At 51.9% G+C, this 22744-nt stretch overlaps 1 protein-coding gene across 1 annotated transcript in view; it reads right to left on the reverse strand.

Annotated features, from left to right (window-relative positions):
* Nucleotides 1-1025: 1025 nt before the first annotated feature.
* Nucleotides 1026-22744, reverse strand: part of Relb (RELB proto-oncogene, NF-kB subunit) — a 28873-nt gene continuing 7154 nt past the window's right edge. Inside the window, exons 3-12 of the mRNA XM_051162541.1 lie at nucleotides 21104-21116; nucleotides 17649-17980; nucleotides 16148-16305; nucleotides 14017-14108; nucleotides 12918-13049; nucleotides 10577-10681; nucleotides 7751-7966; nucleotides 5855-5923; nucleotides 5661-5738; nucleotides 1026-1473 (exon numbers count right to left, since the gene is read on the reverse strand). Coding sequence (XP_051018498.1) covers nucleotides 1085-1473; nucleotides 5661-5738; nucleotides 5855-5923; nucleotides 7751-7966; nucleotides 10577-10681; nucleotides 12918-13049; nucleotides 14017-14108; nucleotides 16148-16305; nucleotides 17649-17980; nucleotides 21104-21116 — 1584 coding nt within the window. The 3' untranslated portion in view covers nucleotides 1026-1084. The remainder of the gene's footprint in view (nucleotides 1474-5660; nucleotides 5739-5854; nucleotides 5924-7750; nucleotides 7967-10576; nucleotides 10682-12917; nucleotides 13050-14016; nucleotides 14109-16147; nucleotides 16306-17648; nucleotides 17981-21103; nucleotides 21117-22744) is intronic.

Here is a 22744-nt window from a genome sequence, read left to right on the forward strand (position 1 = left end):
TACAGGCAGCTGGGCATAGTGGCACACATTTACTCCCAGCACTCAGAAGGCAGAGGCAGGCAGATTGCTGGGAGTTCGAGGCCAGCCTGGTCTACAAAGGAGTCAAAAAAACCAAGAAACAAAAACAAAACAAAACAAAAACCTTACAGGCTGTGGTCCAGCTAATCCAACAATGGCAGGCTACATACAGACAGTCTGAGAACCCAAGTAGTTGCTCAGTCTGCGAGGCTGGGGTGTCTCAGGTGGTCTTTGGTATACCCTGCAGTCCTGGAGAATGTCCTTGCTAGCAAAGCAAGGAGAAGCAGGCAAAAAGCAAAGGCTTGCTTCCTCCACTTCCTTAGACAGGCTTCTAGCAGAAAGCCGTGGCCCGGATTAGCTCTGGATTAAAGGTGTGTCTACCTGCCTCAAGATCCAGATTAGAAGCGGCTCTTCCTATGTCAAATCAAGCAAGAAACCCCTCACAGGTGTGCCCTCCATGTGGGGTTTTTAGTCCCAGAAGCAGTCAAGTTGAAAACCACCACGCATTGTGAGCAGCTGTGTGGGTGCTGGGATGGAACCTGGGTCCTCGGCAAGAACAGCGATAGTTCCTAACCACTGCGCCCTCTGGCCAGCCCCTCAACCGCAGTTCACCTTCTTCCACATCTAGCATTTTCCAGGAAAAGAAGAGAAGAGAGATCTCCAAGGCTCGAAAAACTATATATATTTTTTTAAATTGGGAAAACTGCACAAACAACCTACCACCTCCATCTTCAGGATGAGGGAAGAGGGCTGGGCTCTGTTCCCTCCTCCCTTATGTACAATCTCTCAGAATCTGTCCTGACAAGGGGCCCCGCCTATGGGAGCCCCCTTTTCCTCTTCGGCCTCAGCATTCTCTTCCGTAAAACAGGCTCCTCGAGGAGAATCGGTGCTCTCTCTCTCTCTCTCTCTCTCTCCCCCCTGGCTTCTTGCCACCACTGCGGCTGTCCGATTCCAGATGAGGAAGCCGGAAGACTGATCATGGCCGGCCTCAGGGATGAGGTGCTGCCTCAGGGATGAGGTGCTGCGCCACACTCTTCCCCCAGTGCCTCCTCTGTCACCTCAGAGGCTACGTGGCTTCAGGCCCAGGGGATAGGAGGCCACCCCCAAAGGCTGTCTCACGGTACTGGTTGGGGAACATGTTGCTGCCCACGAGGCTGGCAGTGCCAACGTCCCCAGGGCCCGGGGCTGCAAAGGAGTCCACCGTCAGGGGCTCCGGGCCAGGAGATTCCACAACCGTGACCCCTGCACACCCGCTCCCCACCACAGCGCTGGCAAGCGGTGGTGCTGGCGGCAACAGGTCCAACATGGTGAAAAGCGTAGGGGCAGAAGGGTCGTAGGCAAAGCCATCGTCCAAGAGGTCATGACCCCCAGGAGGCTCCAGCCCGGGAAGGGATACGGTCCCAGGGAAGAAGTCAGGGTCTACCGGCTGCAGCGCTGATGGCGGGAGGAACAGGCCTAGTGAGCAGAAAAGAAGGTGTGAATTCAGGGTCACCTCTGGCAGTAACTAACTTGGACTCCATTGTGCTAAATGTACTCTATCTCAGGCCTTTAACCTAACCTGAGAAGGAAGTACCACCACTCTCTTCAGAGTGTGTGTGTGTGCGCACGCGTGCGTGTGCGTGCGTGTACGCATGATGTGAGTGGGCATACAGTGCGTGGCAGGAGGTCAGAGTTCAACTGTGGCATCACTTTGCTCCTGACTACCTTTATATGGCGATAGACAGTCCAAGCTTGCATGGCAAATGCCTGTATCCAACGAGTCATCACAGTAGACCCACTAGACCGTGTTTGGGTTTTTTGTTTTTTTGTTTTTCCTTTTTCTTTTGGTTTTTTTCAAGACAGGGTTTCGATGTATAGTCCTGGCTGTCCTGGACTCGCTTTGTAGACCAGGCTGGCCTCGAAATCACAGTAATCCTCCTGTCTCTGCCTCCCGAGTCTGGGATTAAAGGCTAAAGGCATGCCCAGAGGGTCCATATTCGTTAATGTGTTTGCCTTTGTGTACAATGGATATATTGTAATGAATGTAGGTTTCCCAAGATCTTATCTTAATTTAAGGGGGGGGGCTGGAAGGATGGCTCAGTGGTTAAGAACACTTGCTGCTCTTGCAGAGGACCAGGCTTAGGATCCTAGTCCCCACTTCTAGCAGCTCAAATACGCCTGTAGCTCCAGATCCTGGGGATCTGATGCCCTCTTCTGGCCACCAGGGGCAACTGCACACCTGTAGCATACACTCTCACAGGCCTGCATACGCATACACATACGTGCAATGAAGTGAAAATAAAGGCAGGATCTCAGGCCACCCAGACCACTCATTGGATGCAAGTTCAAACCTGGAACCCACGTGGGCAAAGAATAAAACCGACTCCTGTTAGGTTGTCCTCTGATCTCCTGGTGAAATACATGTGCAGTATATATGCACCCAGACACATGCAAATAAATACATGTAAAAAAGAAACCCTTAAAAACAAGATACGGTCTCGGGTCTGGAGAGATGGCTCAGAGGTTAAGAGCACTGGCTTCTTCTTCCAGAGGTCCTGAGTTCAATTCCAAGCAACCACAGGGTGGCTCACAACCATCTATACTGTGATCTGATGCCATCTTCTGGCCTGCAGGTGTACATGCAGGCAGAAAAAAAAAAAACCAAAAAACAAAAAACCTAACAACAACCACCACCACCAAACAACCCAAAACCTGTCTAAAACAAAAACAAGATATGGTCTCTTGTAGCCCAGGCTAGCCTCAAATGTGCTAAATAGCCGAGGGTGACTTTGCCCGGCTTTTTTTTTGAGACAGGGTTTCTCTGTGCTATCTTGACTGTCCTGAACTTGCTTTGTAGACCAGGCTGGCCTCGAACTCACAGTGATCCGCCTGCCTCTACCCCGCAAGTGCTGGGATTAAAGGGGTGCGCTACCACACCCGGCTCCATCTCATTTTATAGGTATTACGGTTGTGGCACTGTACGTGTCCATGCAGTGTCCTTGGAAGCCAGAAGATGGCGGCAGATTCGGTGAAGCTGTAGTTACAAGAGGTAGTGAGACACCGAAAGTGGGTGCTGGGAACACACTTTGGTTCTCTACGAGTGCAGTAGCTGTTCTTTTTAACTGCAGAACCATCTCTAGCCATCAATTTTCATTCTTTTCCTCTCACCCCACCCCTCACCCGGTTCCCTGGTGCAAGTTACTGCTCCTGTCTCAGCCTCCAAGTGCTGCGATTGCAGGCACAGAGAAAGTGCTAGTAACGGGTGACTTTCTGTCCGGGAATCCCGTGGGACCCCTCTTTAGAGTGCAACCTACTGGGCCGCCAAAGGTGTTTGGAGGCCCCTAGGGTGACTTTGAACTCTGGATTTTCTTGCCTCCAGCTCCCAAGCACTGCCACATCTGATTTGTTTACAGGGTGCTGCGGATCAAAGCCAAGGCTTTGCAGTCGGTTGCCTCTCCCAACAGAGCAATAGAGGAATGATAATTCAGAACATGGCAGTTCTGGCAAGAGATCACAGCCAAAGACCTTCTAGGTCTGTGTGATCGGCTGGAATGCAAGTGCTCCTTTCATCGAGGAGACAGAGGCAAACAGCTCTGAGTTCAAGGCCAGCCCGGTAAACAGCGTAAAGAAAAGCTTAGGTCCAGGCATGGTGATAACACGCCTTTAATCCCAAACTAAGATAAAGTGAGTTTATAGAAGGGAGCACCCATGTTTGAAAGTCGTGTCTAATTGAGTGGCAGAGACGGTGAGAGATCAGAGGAAAGGGAAGCTACTTAAGGGGCAATACAGAGAGGAGAGGAGGCAGGTTGCAGAAAGAGAGAGAGAACTCAGCTGAAGACAGAGTGAGCCAGAGGATGGGAGGAGCCAGGAGATTAGAGCAGATTGCTGATTTAGTCTGAGACCAAGCAGAGCCATTCTAGGCCAAGAGAGAGGCCAGATTGAATATGTCAGCTCAGAGAGGAGTTTGAGCCACAACAGCCGAGTTGAACCAGCCAGTCTGGATCTGAGCAATAACCAGAAAGGGTGAATTTAAGCAGGACAGCGGTGCAACACGCCTTTAATCCCAGCTTTCTGGGAGGCAGAGGCAGGTGGATCTCTGTGAGTTTGAGGCCAGCCTGGTCTACAAAGCAAGTCCAGGACAGCCAAGGCTACACAGCTAGGCTACCCTGTCTTTAACAAACAAACAACATAGATAAACAAATAAGCAAATAAATAAAACATGTAGTTAGCATTCCTAGGCTGGTTTCTAACCATCACACCGCAGCCTTCAGTGACTTTGCCCTCAGGAATGAGGGCGGGGCCACCAGACTTGGGAAGCTGAGGGAGTTTGGTGGTTGCTAGGGACCGAGTCACCAGTCACCGTGCAATGGATACCAGGTGCCTCAGAAGAAGCAGAGAGGGGCCATGGTACAGCAGATCTCAGAGTGGGATGGCTCTGGTTTCAAGCTCTGAGTGACCGGCAATGGTCTGAGAGTTGGGTTCTCTGAGCAAGCTGACATAGTGGAAAGAAAGTCTTTTCTTCCATCGTTTTCTCCTCTGTGTGTCGGGGGAGGGGTGGTCAGAACAGGCCAGCAGGTGGCTGTGCTGGGAAAAAGCTCTGAGCCAGATTCCATCTTTGTGCCACCTGTTGTCAGGGATACACACACACACACACACACACACACACACACACACACACACACACCCCACTGCTCCTCACACAGCTGTCCTGCATTTCTGCCCAGCTGCAGATCCCCTACACTGTGACCTCAGGCAGTCAGGACACTTGACCTCTCTGAACCTCTGGTTTTTTAATGCTATGAAGAGCACAGCACGGAAACTCCCTCATGAAGGTGTATGAACTAAGGAGTAAGCGTGAACATGGCTTAGGGGGCCTGTAAAAAGCAATGGAGCTGGGCAAGGTGGAACAAACCTTTAATCCCATTACTCGGGAGACAGAGGCAGGTGGATCGCTGTGAGTTCAAGGCCAGCCTGGTCTACAAAGTCCAGGACAGCCAGGGCTACACAGAGAGACCCTGCTTGAAAATTAAAAAAAAAAAATTGATTCAGGACTGGGGCTATAGCTCAGTTGGGGAGAGTGTTTCTCTAACATGCATGAAGTCCTGAGTTCAATTCCCAGGACTGCATGAACCCAGAGCGACAATGCAAGCCCATAACCCAAGCCCTTGGGAGGTAGAGGAGAAAGGTCAGAAGTTCAAGGCCAGTCCTCTACTATTAGCCTGGGTGACAGACTTTTAAAGTAAAATAAAATAACCGAGTTGGCCCCAGTGGTTCATAACCTCTTATGCCAGCATTTGGGAGCCTGAGATAGGATTATTGACACACTGGCTTAATAGAAAAAACAAAATTAGGACTAGATGGGGTGGTAGCCACCATGAACCCCAGCACTCAAGAGGCGGAGGCAGGGGCTGGGTGTGGTGATCCACACCTTTAATCTCGGCACTTGGAAGGCAGAGACAGGTGGATCTCTGTGAGTTCAAGGTCAGCCTGGTCTACAAAATGAGTCTAGAACAGCCAGGGCTACATAGAGAAACCCTGTCTCAAAAAAAGCAAAAAAATAAAATAAAATAAAATAAAATAAATATATATATATATGAAAAACTCAGGCATGGGTTTCCTTTGGGCTCACCCAGGGAGGAAGAGACTACAGACACCACACTCACCTGAGCTGTGGCCAGGCAGGAAGTGGTCGAAGAAAACTGGCTTCTTTTTCCGTCGTTTGCTTTCAATCCCGTGTGGGTCTGGAGGAAGGTTAAGATGAAGGTTCCTTATCCCAACAGTCCACCCACCCCAAGCAGGTCACCCATCCCCTCCAAGGGACATGGGGATGGGGGTCGTCAGGGATGGAGGGACACACCGGAGTTGCTGAGCTCTCCAAGGACGTCAGGCAGTCCCCGCTTCCGCTTCTTGTCCACACCATAGCTGTCTGTTCAGGAGAGAGGGGCATCACAGTCATGCATCAGTCAGTCGCTATGTAGACGAGGACAGCTGGTCACAGAGGTCGCTGTGACAGTCACAGAGGTTGCTATGACAATCACAGAGGTCACTATGACAGTCACAGGTCATTATGACAGTCACAGGTCACTATGACAGTCGGCCGCAGAGGTTGCTATGACAGCCGTTCACAGAGGTTACTATGACAGTCACAGAGGTCACTATGACAGTCACAGGTCACTATGACAGCCACAGAGGTCACTATGACAGTCGTTCACAGGTCACCATGACAGTTGGCCACAGAGGTTGCTATGATAGGTGTTCACAGAGGTCACTATGACAGTCACAGAGGTCGCTATGACAGTCACAGAGGTTGCTATGACAGTCACAGAGGTCGCTATGACAGTTGTTCACAGGTCACTATGACAGTCACAGAGGTCACTATGACAGTCGTTCACAGGTCACCATGACAGTCGGCCACAGAGGTTGCTATGACAGGTGTTCACAGAGGTCACTATGACAGTCACAGAGGTCGCTATGACAGTCACAGAGGTTGCTATGACAGTTACAGGTCACTATGATAGTCACAGGTCACTATGAAAGTCAGCCACAGAGGTCGCTATGACAGCCACAGAGGTCGCTATGACAGTCACAGGTCACTATGACAGTTGGTCACAGAGGTTGCTATGACAGTCACAGAGGTCGCTATGACAGTCACAGAGGTTGCTATGACAGTCACAGAGGTCGCTATGACAATCACAGAGGTCGCTATGACAGTCACAGGTCACTATGACAGTCGGCCGCAGAGGTTGCTATGACAGTCGGCCGCAGAGGTTGCTATGACAGTCGTTCACAGACGTCGCTATGACAGTCACAGGTCACTATGACAGTTGGTCACAGAGGTCGCTATGACAGTCACAGAGGTCGCTATGACAGTCACAGAGGTTGCTATGACAGTCACAGAGGTCGCTATGACAATCACAGAGGTCGCTATGACAGTCACAGGTCACTATGACAGTCGGCCGCAGAGGTTGCTATGACAGTCGTTCACAGACGTCGCTATGACAGTCACAGGTCACTATGACAGTTGGTCACAGAGGTTGCTATGAGAGTCACAGAGGTCACTATGACAGTCAAAGAGGTTGCTATGACAGTCAGTCACAGAGGTCGCTATGACAGTAAGTCACAGAGGTTGCTATGACAAGTCAGTCACAGAGGCTACTATAAAGGTGCGGGACTTGGTCTTCACCAACTTACGCAAGTAGATTTCTATATCCTAAGTAGGATGAAAGCTCCACACAGTTCTCTCGGGACCCTGCCTCAGGACTGTGCACTGCCTAGTCCACTTGCTTTCACCTTCTCTCTCTCCCTCTCCCTCTGCACAGCTATATGTGGAGACGAAGTGCCAATCTTGGTTATCACTCCTCATTTGTCATCTGACTTTTTGTTATTGTTATGTTCCTTTGTCCTGAGAGAGAGTTGTTCAGTAGCCTGTGGTTTGCTGGCCAGCCTGGGACTTGCTGGTTAGACTAGGCTAGCCAAAAAGTCTCAGGGATCCATCTGCCTCCCTCCACCTTCCCAGTGCTAGTGACATGCCACCCTGCTTGGCTTTCTCCGGGGGGCGGGGCCGGAGGAGAGGGGTGCTGGGATTTGAACTCAGGTCCTCATGTTTGCAAGGCAAGCACTTTACTCTCTGAGCTACTGCCCCGGGCCTGCTTTCTCGTCTCATTCTTCCTCATACCTACTTCCAAGGCCACAGACCTGGTCTCCAGGGTAGGGGGGGGGGGGGGGGGGGGGGGTGGGAGCTATGAGTGGTTACCATGATCCCGAGGCAGGTACGTGAAGGGCAGCGGCTCGCTGCACACCCCATCTGTGAGGCGCTGCAAAAAGACGTTGACAGTCACAGGCTCCGAGATCTCCAGGTCCTCGTAGGGTGGCGTCTTGAACACAATGGCAATCTGCCGGTGGACATCCGCTTGGGAGAAGTCGGCTCGGCCTTCCCAGGAAGCTGTGCTGAACACCACGGATATGTCCTCTGGTAGGGGGAGGTCGGGGTAAGGAGACAGCTAAGCCGAGGGAATGGGATGGGCCACCGAGTCCCTGCTCACTCAGTCTCCCCGCACCAAACCAGTATTTCAAATAATAAAACCACCCAGGGAGGCCGGGCGCAGTGGTGCACCCCTTTAATACCAGCACTCAGAAGGTACAGGCAGGAGAATCTTGACGGTTTGAAGGCAGCCTGAGTTTCAGGGCAGCCAGGGGTACGCAATGAATCTCTGTCTAAACCAAACCAAACAAACAAACAAACCAGCCCCCCAGGGTACCTACACAAAAGCAAGTAACACAGGTTGCGCCTTATAAGGCAGCAGTTGGGAAACTGAGGCAGATTGTGACTTCAAAAGTAAATCTGGATGGCTAAATGAGACTGTATCTCGAAATATATGGTATCTGCTGGGCGTGGTGGGAGGCAGAGGCAGGCGGATCTTTGTAAGTTCCAGGCCAGCGTGGTCTATAGAGCAAGTCTAGGACAGCCAAGCCAAGGCTATACAGAGAGACCTTGTCTCAAAAAACGAAAAATAATTAGTGTAAAAGATCTGGGGATATAGTTCAGTGGTACAGAGCTTGTCTTAAATCTACCAGAAGTGCTGGGCATGGTGGCGCACGCCTTTAATCCCAGCACTCAGGAGGCAGAGGCTGGTGGATTGATGTGAGTTAAAGGCCAGCCTGGTCTACAAAGTGAGTCCAGGACAGCCAAGGCAACACAGAGAGACCCTGACTCGAAAAATCAAAAATAATAAAAATAAAAATAATAATAAATAAAATCTACCAGAAGCAGGAAGGTGTTGGTGCACGCCTTTAAAACCAGCATTCAGAGGCGGAGGCAGGTGGATCTCTATGACCGTGAGGCCAGCCTGGTCTACAAGAGAGTTCTAGGAGAGCCAAGGCTACACAGAGAAACCCTGTCTCAAAAAACAAAAATGAAGAAACAACAACAAAAAACCAAAACCAAAATCAAACAACCCAACAACAAAAGAAGAAAAATGTGAAAGAAAGACAGGAAATAACACAGCTGGAGTAGGGAGGGGACTCTTGCTTTGTCCCTAGAGGAGTGGTCCTGAATGGAAGGTGGTTTGTTATTTTTGGTGGCTGGTTTTTCAGTTTTTGTTTTCATGCCTATTTGAGGTAGAGAGTGTACTGGATTCAATTTGTAGACCAGGCTGGCCTCGAACTCACAGAGATCCACCTGCCTCTGCCTCCCAAGTGCTGGGATTAAAGGTGTGTGCCACCACACCCAGCCCAAGGAAGAGACATTTTAAAACAAGCAAACGAGATGAAGAGGACCTATCTCCCATCTTATTTGCTTTCTTTCCCCTATTATGATGGCTACGATAAGGCAAGAGGTTTCCTGTTTTACATTTTTATTCTTATTGTTTTATTTATTTTGTGTGTGGGGGTATTTTTGTTTGCATGTATGTCTGTGTACCAGGTGCATTCAGTGCTTGAGGGTGTTGGATCCCCTCAGCCTAGAGTTATAGACAGCTGAGAGCTGCTTTGTGGGTGCTGGTAACCAAGCCCCTAGTCTTCTGAAAGAGCAGCCAGTGTTCTTAATAGCTGAGCCTTCTCTCTAGTCTCTTGTTTTTGTTTTTATTGAGAGTATCTGGAATTATGGGATGTGGTAGGTGTTCCAGCACTGAGCAGCACACATCCTGAATCCCTCACTATAGCATTTTAAGCAGGTGCTCTTCTGCCAAGCCACGCCCCCAGCCCCTCACTGGGGGATTCTAGGCAGGGGCTCTACCACTGAGCCACGCCCACAGCCCCTCACTGGGGGATTCTAGACAAGGGCTCTACCACTGAGCCACGCCCCCAGCCCCTCACTGAGGGATTGTAGGCAGGGGCTCTACCACTGAGCCACACCCCCAGCCCCTCACTGGGGGATTCTAGGCAGGGGCTCTACCACTGAGCCACGCCCCCAGCCCCTCACTGGGGGATTCTAGGCAGGGGCTCTACCACTGAGCCACACCCCCAGCCCCTCACTGGGGGATTCTAGGCAGGGGCTCTACCACTGAGCCATGCCCACAGCCCCTCACTGAGGGATTGTAGGCAGGGGCTCTACCACTGAGCCACGTCCCCAGCCCCTCACTGAGGGATTGTAGGCAGGGGCTCTACCACCGAGCCATGCCCACAGCCCCTCACTGGGGGATTGTAGGCAGGGGCTCTACCACTGAGCCACACCCCCAGCCCCTCACTGGAGGATTCTAGGCAGGGGCTCTACCACTGAGCCACACTCCCAGCCCCTCACTGGGGGATTCTAGGCAGGGGCTCTACCACTGAGCCATGCCCACAGCCCCTCACTGGGGGATTCTAGGCAGGTGCTCTCCTGCCAAGCTACACCCCCAGCTTCTCTTAAAGCATCTGTGCAATTGCATTTCCAGCATGGTGGCAGTACCCTGAAAAAGCACTGCATGGTCCTGGTCAGCTCACAGGCTTCTATACCTGGCAGACACAAGCTAACTCACTAAACCACTACCTGGATCTGCCTGCTTTTGCAGCTGGGGCCCTGACTGCCTTCCAGAGTGCTGACCTGATTAACCAGCACCCTACCTCTGCCTCCATACTGTACGAGGCCTACGGACCCCCTCACCTTTTTGCACCTTGTCGCACAGCAAGTACAGCTCCTCACCACCCGTGCAAGGTCCACTCTCCTTGTTGATTCGGCAAATCCGCAGCTCTGATGTGTTGGTTGACTCTAAGAAGTGCATAGGGAAAATCAAAAATTCATGCTTCACACCACAGCGCTTGCTGATGTGTGAGAGAGACAGAAGAGTAAAGACACCCCATCTGGGTGGAACACAGGATGCTCAGGCAGAAGGGCACAATGTGCAACGGCTGGAATTCCACTCTGAAGTCTGCTTATTGGCTATCCAAAATGGAGACCCTCGACTCATGGAGACTTGGTATGTCCAGGGTAAAATAAGGTCCCCAAATGAGGGTTTACAACCTGAAATAATGTGTTTGGGTTTTTTGTGTTTGTTTGTTTGTTCCATCCAGTAGAAGTGATGGAACTCAGGATCTTGACCTGGCTAGATAAGAAAACTACCACTGAGCCACGCCCCCAGCCCCTCATTGGGGGATTCTCGGCAGGGGCTCTACCACTGAGCCACGCCCCCAGCCCCTCACTGGGGGATTCTAGGCAGGGGCTCCACCACTGAGCCACACCTTAGCCCTCATTTTTTATTACCTGAATTAAGCTTGATCAGTCGCCCAAGGTGGCCTTGAATTTACCATCCTCCTGCCTGAGCCTCCCAAGTGGTTAGGGTTACAAGCATGTGTCACCACGTGTTTGTGCCACCTGACGTGAAGTCTTGTAGTACACAATTGTCCAGTCCTACCAGCGGCCCGTGTCCTTCTTTGTTGACATCTGTCAACGCTGGGCAGCAGCCCACCTCAGCCATGAGCCCTCCTATGGCCTAGACACGGCCAACCAGAGCATCCCCTCCCTATGGCCACTGTTGATTGGTTAGAGGAGCAAGTGACCAAACTCCCACCAATGAGAGGGTATGCAGAGGCTCTGAGCAAAACTGTATAGTGTCAGGTATTGTACTGTACACCTGCAATACTGCTGCTGAGGAGGTGGAGGCAGGAGGATTGCTAATCTGCTCAGCTAAATAGTGAGATCTTGTCTTAAAATATTAAACAAAGGCTGGGCGTGGTGGTGCACGCCTTTAATCCCAGCACTCGGGAGGCAGAGGCAGGCGGATCTGTGTGAGTTCAAGGCCAGCCTGGTCTACAAAGGGAGTCCAAGACAGTCAAGGCTGAGCCGGGCGTGGTGGCCCACGCCTTTAATCCCAGCACTCGGGAGGCAGAGGCAGGTGGATCACTGTGAGTTCGAGGCCAGCCTGGTCTACAAAGTGAGTCCAGGACAGCCAAGGCTACATAGAGAAACCCTGTCTCAAAAAAAAAAAAAAAAAATTTAAAAAAAAAAAAAAAAAAAAGACAGTCAAGGCTACATAGAGAGACCCTGTTTTGAAAAATTAAACAAAAAACAAAACAAAACAAAACAAAAATTAAACAAAGGCTGGGCAGTGGTGGCACACACCTTTAATCCCAGCACTCGAGAGGCAGAGGCAGGTGAATCGCTGTGAATTCGAAGCCAGCCTGGTCTACAAAGCCAGTCCTGGAAAGCCAAGGCTACACAGAGAGACCTTGTCTTGAAAAACAAAAAAACAAACAAAACAAACAAGTAAGTGCGGGGCTGGGGATGGAGCTCAAGCGCTTTCCTAACACGCACAGAACTCTAGGTTCAATCCCTAGGCCCAGTAACCGGGTCATGCTGGTTCAGGCTGGTCATCACAGCTTTCAGGAGGAGGAGGAGGAGGCAGAGACCAGGAGTTCAAGGTCATCGCCAGCTACATAGACAATTAAGGACAGCTATGAGGTACATGAAACCCTGTTTCAAAATGAACTATCAAGCCAGGTATGGTGGCACATAGCTTTAATCCCAGCACTCGGGAGGCAGAGGCAGGTGGATCGCTGTGAGTTCGAGGCCAGCCTGGTCTACAAAGCGAGTCCAGGACAGCCAAGGCTACACAGAGAAACCCTGTCTCAAAAACCAGGAGAGAGAGAGAAACAGAGAGAGAGAGAGAGAGAGAGAGAGAGAGAGAGAAACAGACAGACAGACAGACAGACAGGGAGAATAGCTATAAACAGACAAAGTGCAGACTTGTACAAGCATCCCTGATGACACTGCCCATCCCAGGCCTTGAATGACAAGTGGTATCTGGAGCTACAGCCCTCATCATGGCCCATTAGGGAAAGAGAGGGAACTGAAGGAGTGCAGACCCAGCGCCCCTAACCACGGGCACCAAACCACTACGCAAATGCAGCAAAACAAACTAACAAAAAGCCCTGCTCAGCCACGCCACCGTTTGCTCTCTGATGCCTGAGAAGAGTTAGTCCCAGGGACATGGCCCCCCTTGACTCACTCTTGTCGTAGACGGGCTCAGAGAGGACGGGGTCCAGGCGGCGGAACTGTCCTTGCTGGTCGCGGTAGGAGGCCTGGAAGCAGATCCTGACAACGTTCATATCCACCTCCTGATGGTTCTTCAGGGAGCCAGCTGGGAGAGGGACAAAGGGACAAAGGGACAAAGGGAGGCAGGGTGATGAAGGGAAAGCCGGCCAAGGCGGGGTGGTGCATGCCTGTCCTCCTAGCACTGGGCAGGTGGAAGCCAGAAGATCCAGCGTGCAAAGTTATCCTCAGCTACACAGTAAGTTCAAGGGTAGCCTGGTCTACGTGGAGACCTTGGGCTCAAAAACAAAAATGAAAAACGCAATAAAGGGGCCAGTGAGATGGCTCAGCGGGTAAAAAAACCGCTTGCTGCGAAGCCTGCGACTCGGACCTCACTCCCCGGAGCCCACGTGACAGAGGGAGAAAGCCGACTCCCCGCTTTCTCCTCTGACCTCCACCAGCATGTCCACACCATGAACAACCCATAGGCGCACACACAAATTAAATATATGTAATAGTCTTTAATTTTTTTTAAGACTTATTTATTATGTATACAATGTTTTGCTTGCATGTACACCTGCCGGCCAGAAGAGGGCACCAGATCTCATTATAGATGGTTGTGAACCACCATGTGGTTGCGGGGAATTGAACTCAGGACCTCTGGAAGAGCAGTCAGTGCTCCTAACCGCGGAGCCATCTCTCCAGCCCCAATTTATTTATATTTTTTTTTTAAAGAGAAAAGAAGCTGGGCAAGAGTGGTGGCGCACACCTTTAATCCCAGCACTCTGGAGGCAAAGGCAGAGGCTGTGAGTTCGAGGCCAGCCTGGTCTACAAAGAGTCAGTCCGGGAAAGCCAGGGCTCTGTGTAACACAGAAACTCTGTCTTGAAAACAAAAATACAAAAAAAAAAACAAAAAACAACAAAAAAAAAAACAAACACAAAAAAAACCCAAACCAAAAAAAAAAAAAAAGAAAGAAAGAAAAGAAAAGGAAAGCGAAAGGGGAGAAGAGAGGGAGGAAGGAAGGAAAGGGAAGAAAAGAAAACCAGGGAACAGGGAGAGCTGGCAAGACACTCACCATTGTAGGGATCGATTCCCAGCTGAATCTTCCGCTCAATCGCAGCTTCGATTTCCTTCTTCCGAACACACTGGATGCCCAGGTTGTTAAAGCTGAGTGGGAGACAGGAGAGGCTGTGAGGGGCAGCATTCTCTGGACACTACAGATAGCGACACCAATGCTGCAGGCACAAGGCACAGAGAAGCCTGGAGAGAGCCGGGACTTAAACTTCTCAGAGGCCACCATGCAGAAATGCGAGCCAGGCTCCTTCATATCAAAGAAGGTGCAAAGAGGGGCAGGGGTGGAGTAGGGTTGGGGTGCTGGAGAGATGGCTCAGTGGTTAAGAGCACCCTTCCGAGGTCCTGAGTTCTATTCCCAGCAACCACATGGTGGCTCCCAACCATCTATAATGAGATCTGGCGCCCTCTTCTGGCCTCCAGGTGTACATGCAGGCAGAGCACTGTATATGTAATTGATAGATAAATAAACCTTTAAAAAACAAAAAAAGGTGCAAAGGAAGCCTGGATTCTCTGCACTTGGGAAAGTGAAGGGCCGGGGAGGGCATCCTGAATTGGAGGCTAGCCTGTGGTACACAGAAAGGCACTTGCTCCAAAAAATAACTAATTAAAAACCTCCATAAATGGCTTTGGTAGTGCTCTTAGCTCTGAGGAGGCAGAGGCAGGAGGACAAGAAGCTCAAAGTCAGGGATGCACCCTTTAACCTCAATCCTGGGGAGGCAGAGGCAGGAAGATCTCTGTTACAGGTAGCAAGTTTCAGGCCAGCATGGGCTACACAGCAAGACTGTCAAAAGGGAAAAACAAAACTGAAGGTCATCCTCAACTACAATGGTGAATTTTTTTTTTTCCGAGACAGGGTCTCTCTGTGTAGCCTTGGCTGTCCTGGACTCCCAGGCTGGCCTCGAATTCACAGTGATCTGCCTGACTCTGCCTCCGGAGTGCTGGGATTAAAGATGTGTGCCACCACTGCCTGGCTTCTAGCCTGATTCTTTTTTTTGTTTGGTTTTTCTTTTTTTTTTTTTATAAATATTTTATTTAATTTATTTTAGCGTGAGGGTGTCAGATCCATTGGAACCGGAATTACAGACAGTTGTGAGCTGCCATGTGGGTGCTGGGAATTGAACTCAGGACCTCTGGAAGAGCAGACAGTGCTCTTAACCTCTGAGCCATCTCTCCAGCCCCTTTGGTTTTTCAAGACAGGGTTTCTCTGTGTAACCATGGCTGTCCTGGACTTGCTTTGTAGACCAGGCTGGCCTCAAACTCACAGTGTTCCACTTGCCTCTGCCTCCCGAGTGCTGGCATTAAAGACGTGTACCACCTCTCTGAGCCACAATAGTGAATTTGAGCTATATGAGTCCTTGTCTCAAACAAACAAACAAAAACAAAACTGGGGTTGATTAGATGGCTCAGCAGGCTAAGGTCTTTGCCAGTCAACCTAACTATCTGAGGTTAGCCCTCAGCAACCACACAGAGCGAGAGAACTGAGTCCCTCAGATCCGGAGTCCAGTAGCAGCTCTGAGAGCAGCTGTGTGTCTGTGTTCCATCCCCTCTCGGACCTTCTGTCTCCTCTTAGATAAACAGAACGGGTATGGACTGCATCTGGTGGTGCCTGCTTATGGAGACTGAGACAGAGGATCTCCAGTTAGAGTCTTTTGTTTTGTTTTGTTTTTTGCTTTTGGAGGCAGAGTTTCTCTCAGTAGCCCTGTCTATCCTGGACTCAATCTGTAGACCAGGCTGGCCTCGAACTCACAAAGATCCACCTGCCTCTGCCTCCCGAGCACTGAGATTAAAGGTGTGCGCCACCATGCCCGGCTCCAGTTAGTTTTTTTCTACAAGTTAGTTTTGACAACACATGGCAAGACCATGTGTCAAAAGGCAAAACAGTAAGCCAAAAGTGGAACAAGACATGTGTGTGTGTGTGTGTGTGTGTGTGTGGCAGGTTTTCAGACCCAAGCAGGGCACACTACTGTATCCACACCTCACTTTCCCCATCCACCCAAGATGAGCAAGAGGGAGGGTCAGGCTAAGATGTCTGTGTCCGAGGCCCTGTGCTCATCAGTTTGCCTTTGGAACCTCCAAGCCCAGAGGCGAGAAGCTGGGGTCAGAGGTCAGGGCTTGGAGTCAGGGTCTGGTACCTGTGCCGGGGGCTGACGTGAGGCCGCATCCGCACCCTGCAGACACCGTCAGTGCAGTCTTTCCCCACGAGGCTGTGTGGGTGTACCCGGTGTGGCCAGTCCTTCCACACGAGGCACGCCGTTACCTCCACCTCCCGCAGCCCGCCACAGTCTCGAAGCTGCAGGAAGACAAGGGCTTGTTGGGATTTTGTGGGTCCCAGTCCCCAGCCAGATTTCCCTGGGGCTCCCTTGTTGCTGCCCCCACCTCTTCTTTTGGTTAAGATCATTCTCCTGGCCGCATGTGGTGGCGCATACCTTTAACCCCAGCACTCGGGAGGCAGAGGCAGGTGGATCGCTACGAGTTCAAGGCCAGCCTGGTCTACAAAGTGAGTCCAGCACTCAGGGAGGCAGAGGCAGATGGATCACTGTGAGTTCGAAGTCAGCCTGGTCCACAAGGCACGTCCAGGACAGCCAAGGCCACACAGAGAAACCCTATCTCAAAAGAACTAAAAAAAGAAAAAAGAAACTCTGTTTTGAAATTAATTAATTAAGTCAGAAGGCCGAGGTGTAGCTCAGTGGTAGAGCCCCTGCCTAGAATCCCCCAGTGAGGGGCTGGGGGTGTGGCTCAGTGGTAGAGCCCCTACCTAACAAATAAAAAAGCTTAGGTTCAATGCCCATTACTGGGGAGAAAAATGCAGCAGTAAAACTGATTTCTTATTCAGCAGCCATAGGTGATGGAGGAGACAAAACTAAGCCCAGTAGACCGCCCTGATGCGGTTCTCCATTTTCCTGTGCATCCATGTCTGGGACCTGCTAGCCTCAGAGTCCCTGAGAGCAACCCTGAATTGCAAAGACCTAGTCTGCGACATATATACTTCACGGAGATGTTAGAGTGAGTGCTTCCCTCTAGCGGTGAAATGGGACGTTGCAGGTAACTTTGCTTGCATGTCTTTGGGAGCCAGATGTTAGGAACAGCATCCTATATCATATGATCCGTCGCCATGTTTTTGTTTGTTGAGACAGGGTTTCTCTGTGCAGCCTTGGCTCTCTTGGACTCACTTTGTAGACCAGGCTGGCCTCGAACTCACAGAGATCCACCTGCCTCTGCCTCCCTGAGTGCTGGGATTAAAGGCGTGCGCCACCACCACCAGGCCTCCATCGCTGCAGTTTTTTTTTTTTTTTTTTTTTTGGTTTTTTCGAGACAGAAGGTTTCTCTGTGTAGCCTTGGCCATCCTGGACTCACTTTGTAGACCAGGCTGGCCTCGAACTCACAGCGATCCGCCTGCCTCTGCCTCCCGAGTGCTGGGATTAAAGGCGTGCGCCACCATGCCCGGCCATCGCTGCAGTTTTAAAGAAAAGGCTGCACTCTGTAATCCAGGCCGGCCCCCACAGTCTCCGTAAGAGCTGGGGGTTTGTAAGTGTGACCCACCACCCCAGCAGCTTTTGAGGTTTGGGGACGGAAGCGCTGGGATCCTATGTCCAGGCGCAACGGCGAGGCGGGGAGCAGCGGTAGGACACGCACCTCGATGGCGGGCAGCGTCTTGCTGGCTTCGGTGCTGCTCTCCCCGAGGATGCTGCCGGCCGAGCGGCCCTCGCACTCGTAGCGGAAGCGCATACCGCGCTGCTTGGGCTGCTCCGTGATGACCAGGTGCGGCCGTGGGCCCGGGCCGGGTGACACAAGCCTACCCAGCGTGCAGCTCCAGGGCGGCGGCGTGGCGGGAGGCGGGGGTGCAGCTGGCCCCAGGGTGACGCTGCTCAGCGGGGTGGGCCCGCGGGGCACCAGGCGCGGCATCTCGCCCAGCTGAGCCCCGTCCAGCCCGAACCCTTTCTCTTTAATGTATTCGTCGATGATTTCTGCGGGACAAGCAGAAGGGTGAGGCTGAGGGAGGGCAGGGGTGAGGCCCCTTCCTGCCTTCTCACACCTTACCTACCCTTCAGGTTTTGGGTTTTGTTTTGTTTTGGGTTTTGGGTGAGTGGAGGTTGTTGGTGTTTGTTTTTGTTTTCCTGAGATAGGGTCTCATTGTGTAGCTGTGGCCGGCCTCGAACTTGCTATGTAGACTAGGCACACACAGGAAGATCCATCCTGTTCTGCTGGGATAAGCAATATACCTGCACTTCACCCTTAGTTTTTGCTTGTTTGGTTTGTTTGGGGGGTTTACGGTTGTTGTTGCTTCTGGTTTTTGTTTTTGTTTTTCGAGACAGGGTTTCTCTGTGTAACAGCCCTGGCTGTCCTGGACTTCCTTTGTAGGCCAGGCTGGCCTGGAACTCAAGAGATGTGCCTGCCTCTGCCACCCGGGTGCTAGGATTAAAGGCTTGTGCCACCACCGCGCGGCTTGTTGTTTTGTTTTGAGACAGGGCTTCTCTGTGTAGCTCAGGCTGTCCTGGAGTTCACTCTGTAGAACAGGCTGGTCTTGAACTTACATTTTCCTGCCTTTGCCTCCCAGAGTGCTGGGATCAAAGATGTGAGCTACCACCTGGCTCATCCTTGATTTTCGTAAAGGTTTTGTTTTTTTGGTTTTTTTCTTCTCTTTGTGTGTGTGTGTGTGTGTGTGTGTGTGTGTGTGTGTGTGTGTGTGTGTGTGCGCGCGTGTGCATGTGTGTTGCATGCATACCTATCTGTGCACCACTAGGTAGGGCCAGTGCCCTCAGAAGCCAGAAGAGGGCAGCAGAACCCTTAAAACTGTAGCTGAGAGTCTGTAAGTGCTGAGCCATCTTTCCAACCCTCTGAAGATTTTTAAAATAATGCATATGCGTGTGTCCTTCAGACGGCCTCAGATTCCTGGAGCTGGAGTTACGGGTGGTTTTGAGTCTCTCAACGTGAGTGCTGGCAACCACACTAGGGTTCTCTGCAATAGCAAGTGCTCTTAGCCACTGAGCCGGCTGCCCAGCCCCTCCCTCTCGGGTTTCTGAAACAGGTTCTCCCTGTGTAGCTAAGGCTGTTCTCCAACACAAAATCCTCCTGCCTCTGTCTCTCTAGGGCTGGGATTATAGACACGTGCCACCAGGAGGAACTCCAGACAGCACGTCCACCCCTGTGCCTCTATTTCAAAACCATATTTACTTCCTCGCTAGGCTCCTTCTCCCACTGCTCCCCCCCCCCGCCCCGCTCCATCCCACCATCTCCCAATTGGACGAAGGCAGTGGCCAACTCGCCTCGGGTCCTGCCTCTTGTCCCTTGTATTTGTTCATTTCATGCACCCAAAGGGAGTTTATTAGTACCAACCCATCCCTCTTTTGCCTTGAAGCCACCCATGGCCCCCAATTCCCTGCTAGTAAAGTCCAACAGTGTCCCCACATAAAACTTGCTTCAAATGTGGATACAGTTCACTAGTAGAATCTGCCTTACAATCGGCCAGTGAGGGGCTAGGGGTCGTGACTCAGTGGTAGAGCCCCTGCCTAGAATCCCCCAGTGAGGGGCTGGGGGCGTGACTCAGTGGTAGAGCCCCTGTGTAGAATCCCCCAGTGAGGGGCTGGGGGCGTGGCTCAGTGGTAGAGCCCCTGCCTAGAATCCCCCAGTGAGGGGCTGGGGGCGTGACTCAGTGATAGAGCCCCTGCCTAGAATCCCCCAGTAAGGGGCTGGGGGCGTGGCTCAGTGGCAGAGCCCCTGCCTAGAATCCCCCAGTGAGGGGCTGGGGGTGTGGCTCAGTGGAAATACATTGCCTACCTGGGGGAATGAATTTGAGCCTTCCCTGGCCTACATGGTAATATCTTGCCTCAGATAAACAAGCAGAGGGCTGTAGCTCAATTGGCCCAGGATGCACAGGCATGAAGCCCTGGTCCTGCCTCAGCATTGCACCCAATCCCAGCCCCAGGGAGGCGGAGGGAGGAGGAGCATCCTCCATTAGACAGCTTTTGGTTGGTTGGTTAGTTTTGGTTTTAGGAGACAGGGTTTCTCTGTTTAGCCTTGGGCTGTCCTGGACTCACTTTGTAGACCAGGCTGGCCTCGAACTCACAGAGATCCACCTGCCTCCGCCTCCCAAGTGCTGGGATTAAAGGGGTGCGCCACCACGCCCAGCTATCTCTCTCTCTCTTTTTCTGCGCCCCTTTCCCTCTTTTATTTCTGAGACAAGAATTCCCATTGTAGCCAAGGGTAGCCTAAACCTCACTATGTATCTCAGACTGGACTCAAATTCATCCTCTCTGTCTTTCTTTCTGGTTATTTTGGGTTTTTTTTTCTTCTTCTTCTTCTTTGGTTTTTGTTTTGTTGACAGGGTTTTGCTGTACATCCCTGGCTGTCCTGGACTCGCTCTGTAGACCAGGCTGACCTCAAACTCAAATTCTGCCTGCCTCTGCCTCCCGAGTGCTGGGGTTAAAGGTGTGTGTAAGCCACTGCGGACACCACCACCTGGCTCAAATTCTCTTTGCCCCTGCTGTGAGCCCCTTGTGAGTGCTGAGATGGAGGTGTGCCTGGCTGTGTCTTCCCAGGCACCTCCCTCACCTTCCTACCCTCACATTTCTTTCTTTCTTTCTTTTTGTTTTGTTTTTTGTTTTTCGAGACAGGGTTTCTCTGTGTAGCCTTAGCTGTCCTGGACTCTCTTTGTAGACCAGGCTGGCCTCGAACTCACAGCGATCCACCTGCCTCTGCCTCCCTAGTGCTGGGATTAAAGGCGTGCGCCACCACCGCCTGGCCACATTTTCTTTCTCATTCTCTGTTCTTTTGTCTGCTGATTCCCCAGGCCACACTGTTAGCTCCTGCTAGTTAGTTAGTTTTGTTCGAAGCAGGATTCCCAGTGGGCCTGGCACTGGGCCTCGTACATGGAGGATCCATGCCATCCGCAAGTGAGCACTGGCTACAGAGAGTGGAAACACAGACACCTGCTGAGTGCCTGGCCCTTGGGAGAATGACCTTGCTCTCAGGTCTTCAATAGCCCTGGCATCACCCCAGGAGGGCCTGCTCCCACCACATGAGGAAGGCCTGTCCCAGCTCTACCAACCTCCGGACCCTCAGCCCCGCCCCCCACCGTTGCCTTCACGTACTCACCCAATTCATCTGTGGAAGGAAGAGAAAAGAAAGGTGAAGGTCAGACACCGTCAGACTTGACTTCTAACACAGACTGCCCCCACCCCTGTCCCCAGGGTGGACTCGCTGGACCTTCCACCCCGAGCCTCCTTTACCCCTTTCCAGGCTAATCTTTCAGCTCTTAATGTTGGGGGCCCAGCACCAAGGTATCCCCAAAAGGAACTCAAAAGCCCCCGGCCCCCCCTACCCCCCAGTAAAACCCTTAGACCAGAGATGATAGTGTTGCCAGGAATTTGTGGAAAAGCAACAAGGTGGAGAAGGGGGGACTGTGGGGGGTGCTGTAGGGGGCAGCAGGGGGGGCTGGGGACCTGGGGGAGGGGCGGAACTGATGGACAGAAGCATCTCTATAATTTTTGCTAGTGAGCCTAGCCTTTAACGGCCGAGCCATCTCTCCAGCCCCACAAGTAGTCCTAAATACACTGTGTACAGGTTCCATCAAGTCCACCCTGGGCCTGAAGGAACCATCAAACCCAGGGCGCTGTCTACTTTGCACCCTAGCCCAGCTCCCAAAATCTCAGGCTCGCCCCTACTTCGCAGAATGGGTCGGGTGGGGGTGGGAGGGAGAGGGTAGCCACCCATGCTAGGTCCCCAGTGAGGACCTGTCACCTCCCCCAGGAAAAACCAACGACGATGACGACAATGACTTAACCGAAACCAACCTCCCATCCTTCCCCAGGGGAAGCCAACAGGCCCAGAAGTCACACAGCAGGGACGGGTCACGGAACCAACCAACCGTCCCACCTAGAGTTACTGTGAAGGCTTCTGGCTGGGGACTGATCACCTCGCAGCTGGTCCTATAGCTCGGTATCAGCCGGATCTCTCCTCCCCCGCCCTTCCGCTTTCGCCTTTCTCCACACTCCAGGAGTGGCTCCCGAACAGCCAGAACTTTGCCCTTTGAGGAGGCAGTTTCCATGTACCACTTATCTCATTTGATCTGTGAGATCAGCAGATGCCAACGCCCTTCCAGTGAAGATGGGGAGTTGGGGGGGCATAGTGAGGCTTGGGGAGTAGAGAGGACCTGACAGGACCAACTTCAAACCTCTGGGAAACCCTTCTCAGATATCTGTGGTGGACGAACCCGGAGACGCAAAGACGAATTTGAACTTGCAGGTGGTGTGACTGCAATCCCAGCGCTGACAGGCTGAGGAGGAAGGATTGCCACTAGTTTGAGGCTAGCCTGGGCTACATAGTGAGCTACCAAGGGAAAGCTTATCTCAACCAAACCAAACCCAAACTCAAGACATTCTGCTTGGGGTGGGGTGGGGGCGGAGGAAGGGGGGAAATGGGGGGAGGCGGGGGGAAGGAGGCCAGGTCCTTGATAGACTTTTGGGAGCCGGGCACAGAGGCACGCCACTGTCATCCTACGGCTCGGGGTAGTGCTGCAGGAGGACTGCAGCTCTTCCAGGCTAGCCTGGGTTAACTTAGAAACATACTTATCTATTACCATCAGATAGACAAAACTACCAGGCGTGGTGGCGCACACCTTTAATCCCAGCACTCCGGAGGCAGAGAGAGGTGGGTTGCTGTGAATTCGAGGCCAGCCTGGTCTACAAAGGGAGTTCAGGACAGCCAAGGCTACATAGAGAAACTCTGTCTTG

The sequence above is a fragment of the Acomys russatus genome, chromosome 19 (genome assembly GCF_903995435.1).
Source record: "Acomys russatus chromosome 19, mAcoRus1.1, whole genome shotgun sequence".
Classification (NCBI taxonomy): Eukaryota; Metazoa; Chordata; class Mammalia; order Rodentia; family Muridae; genus Acomys; species Acomys russatus.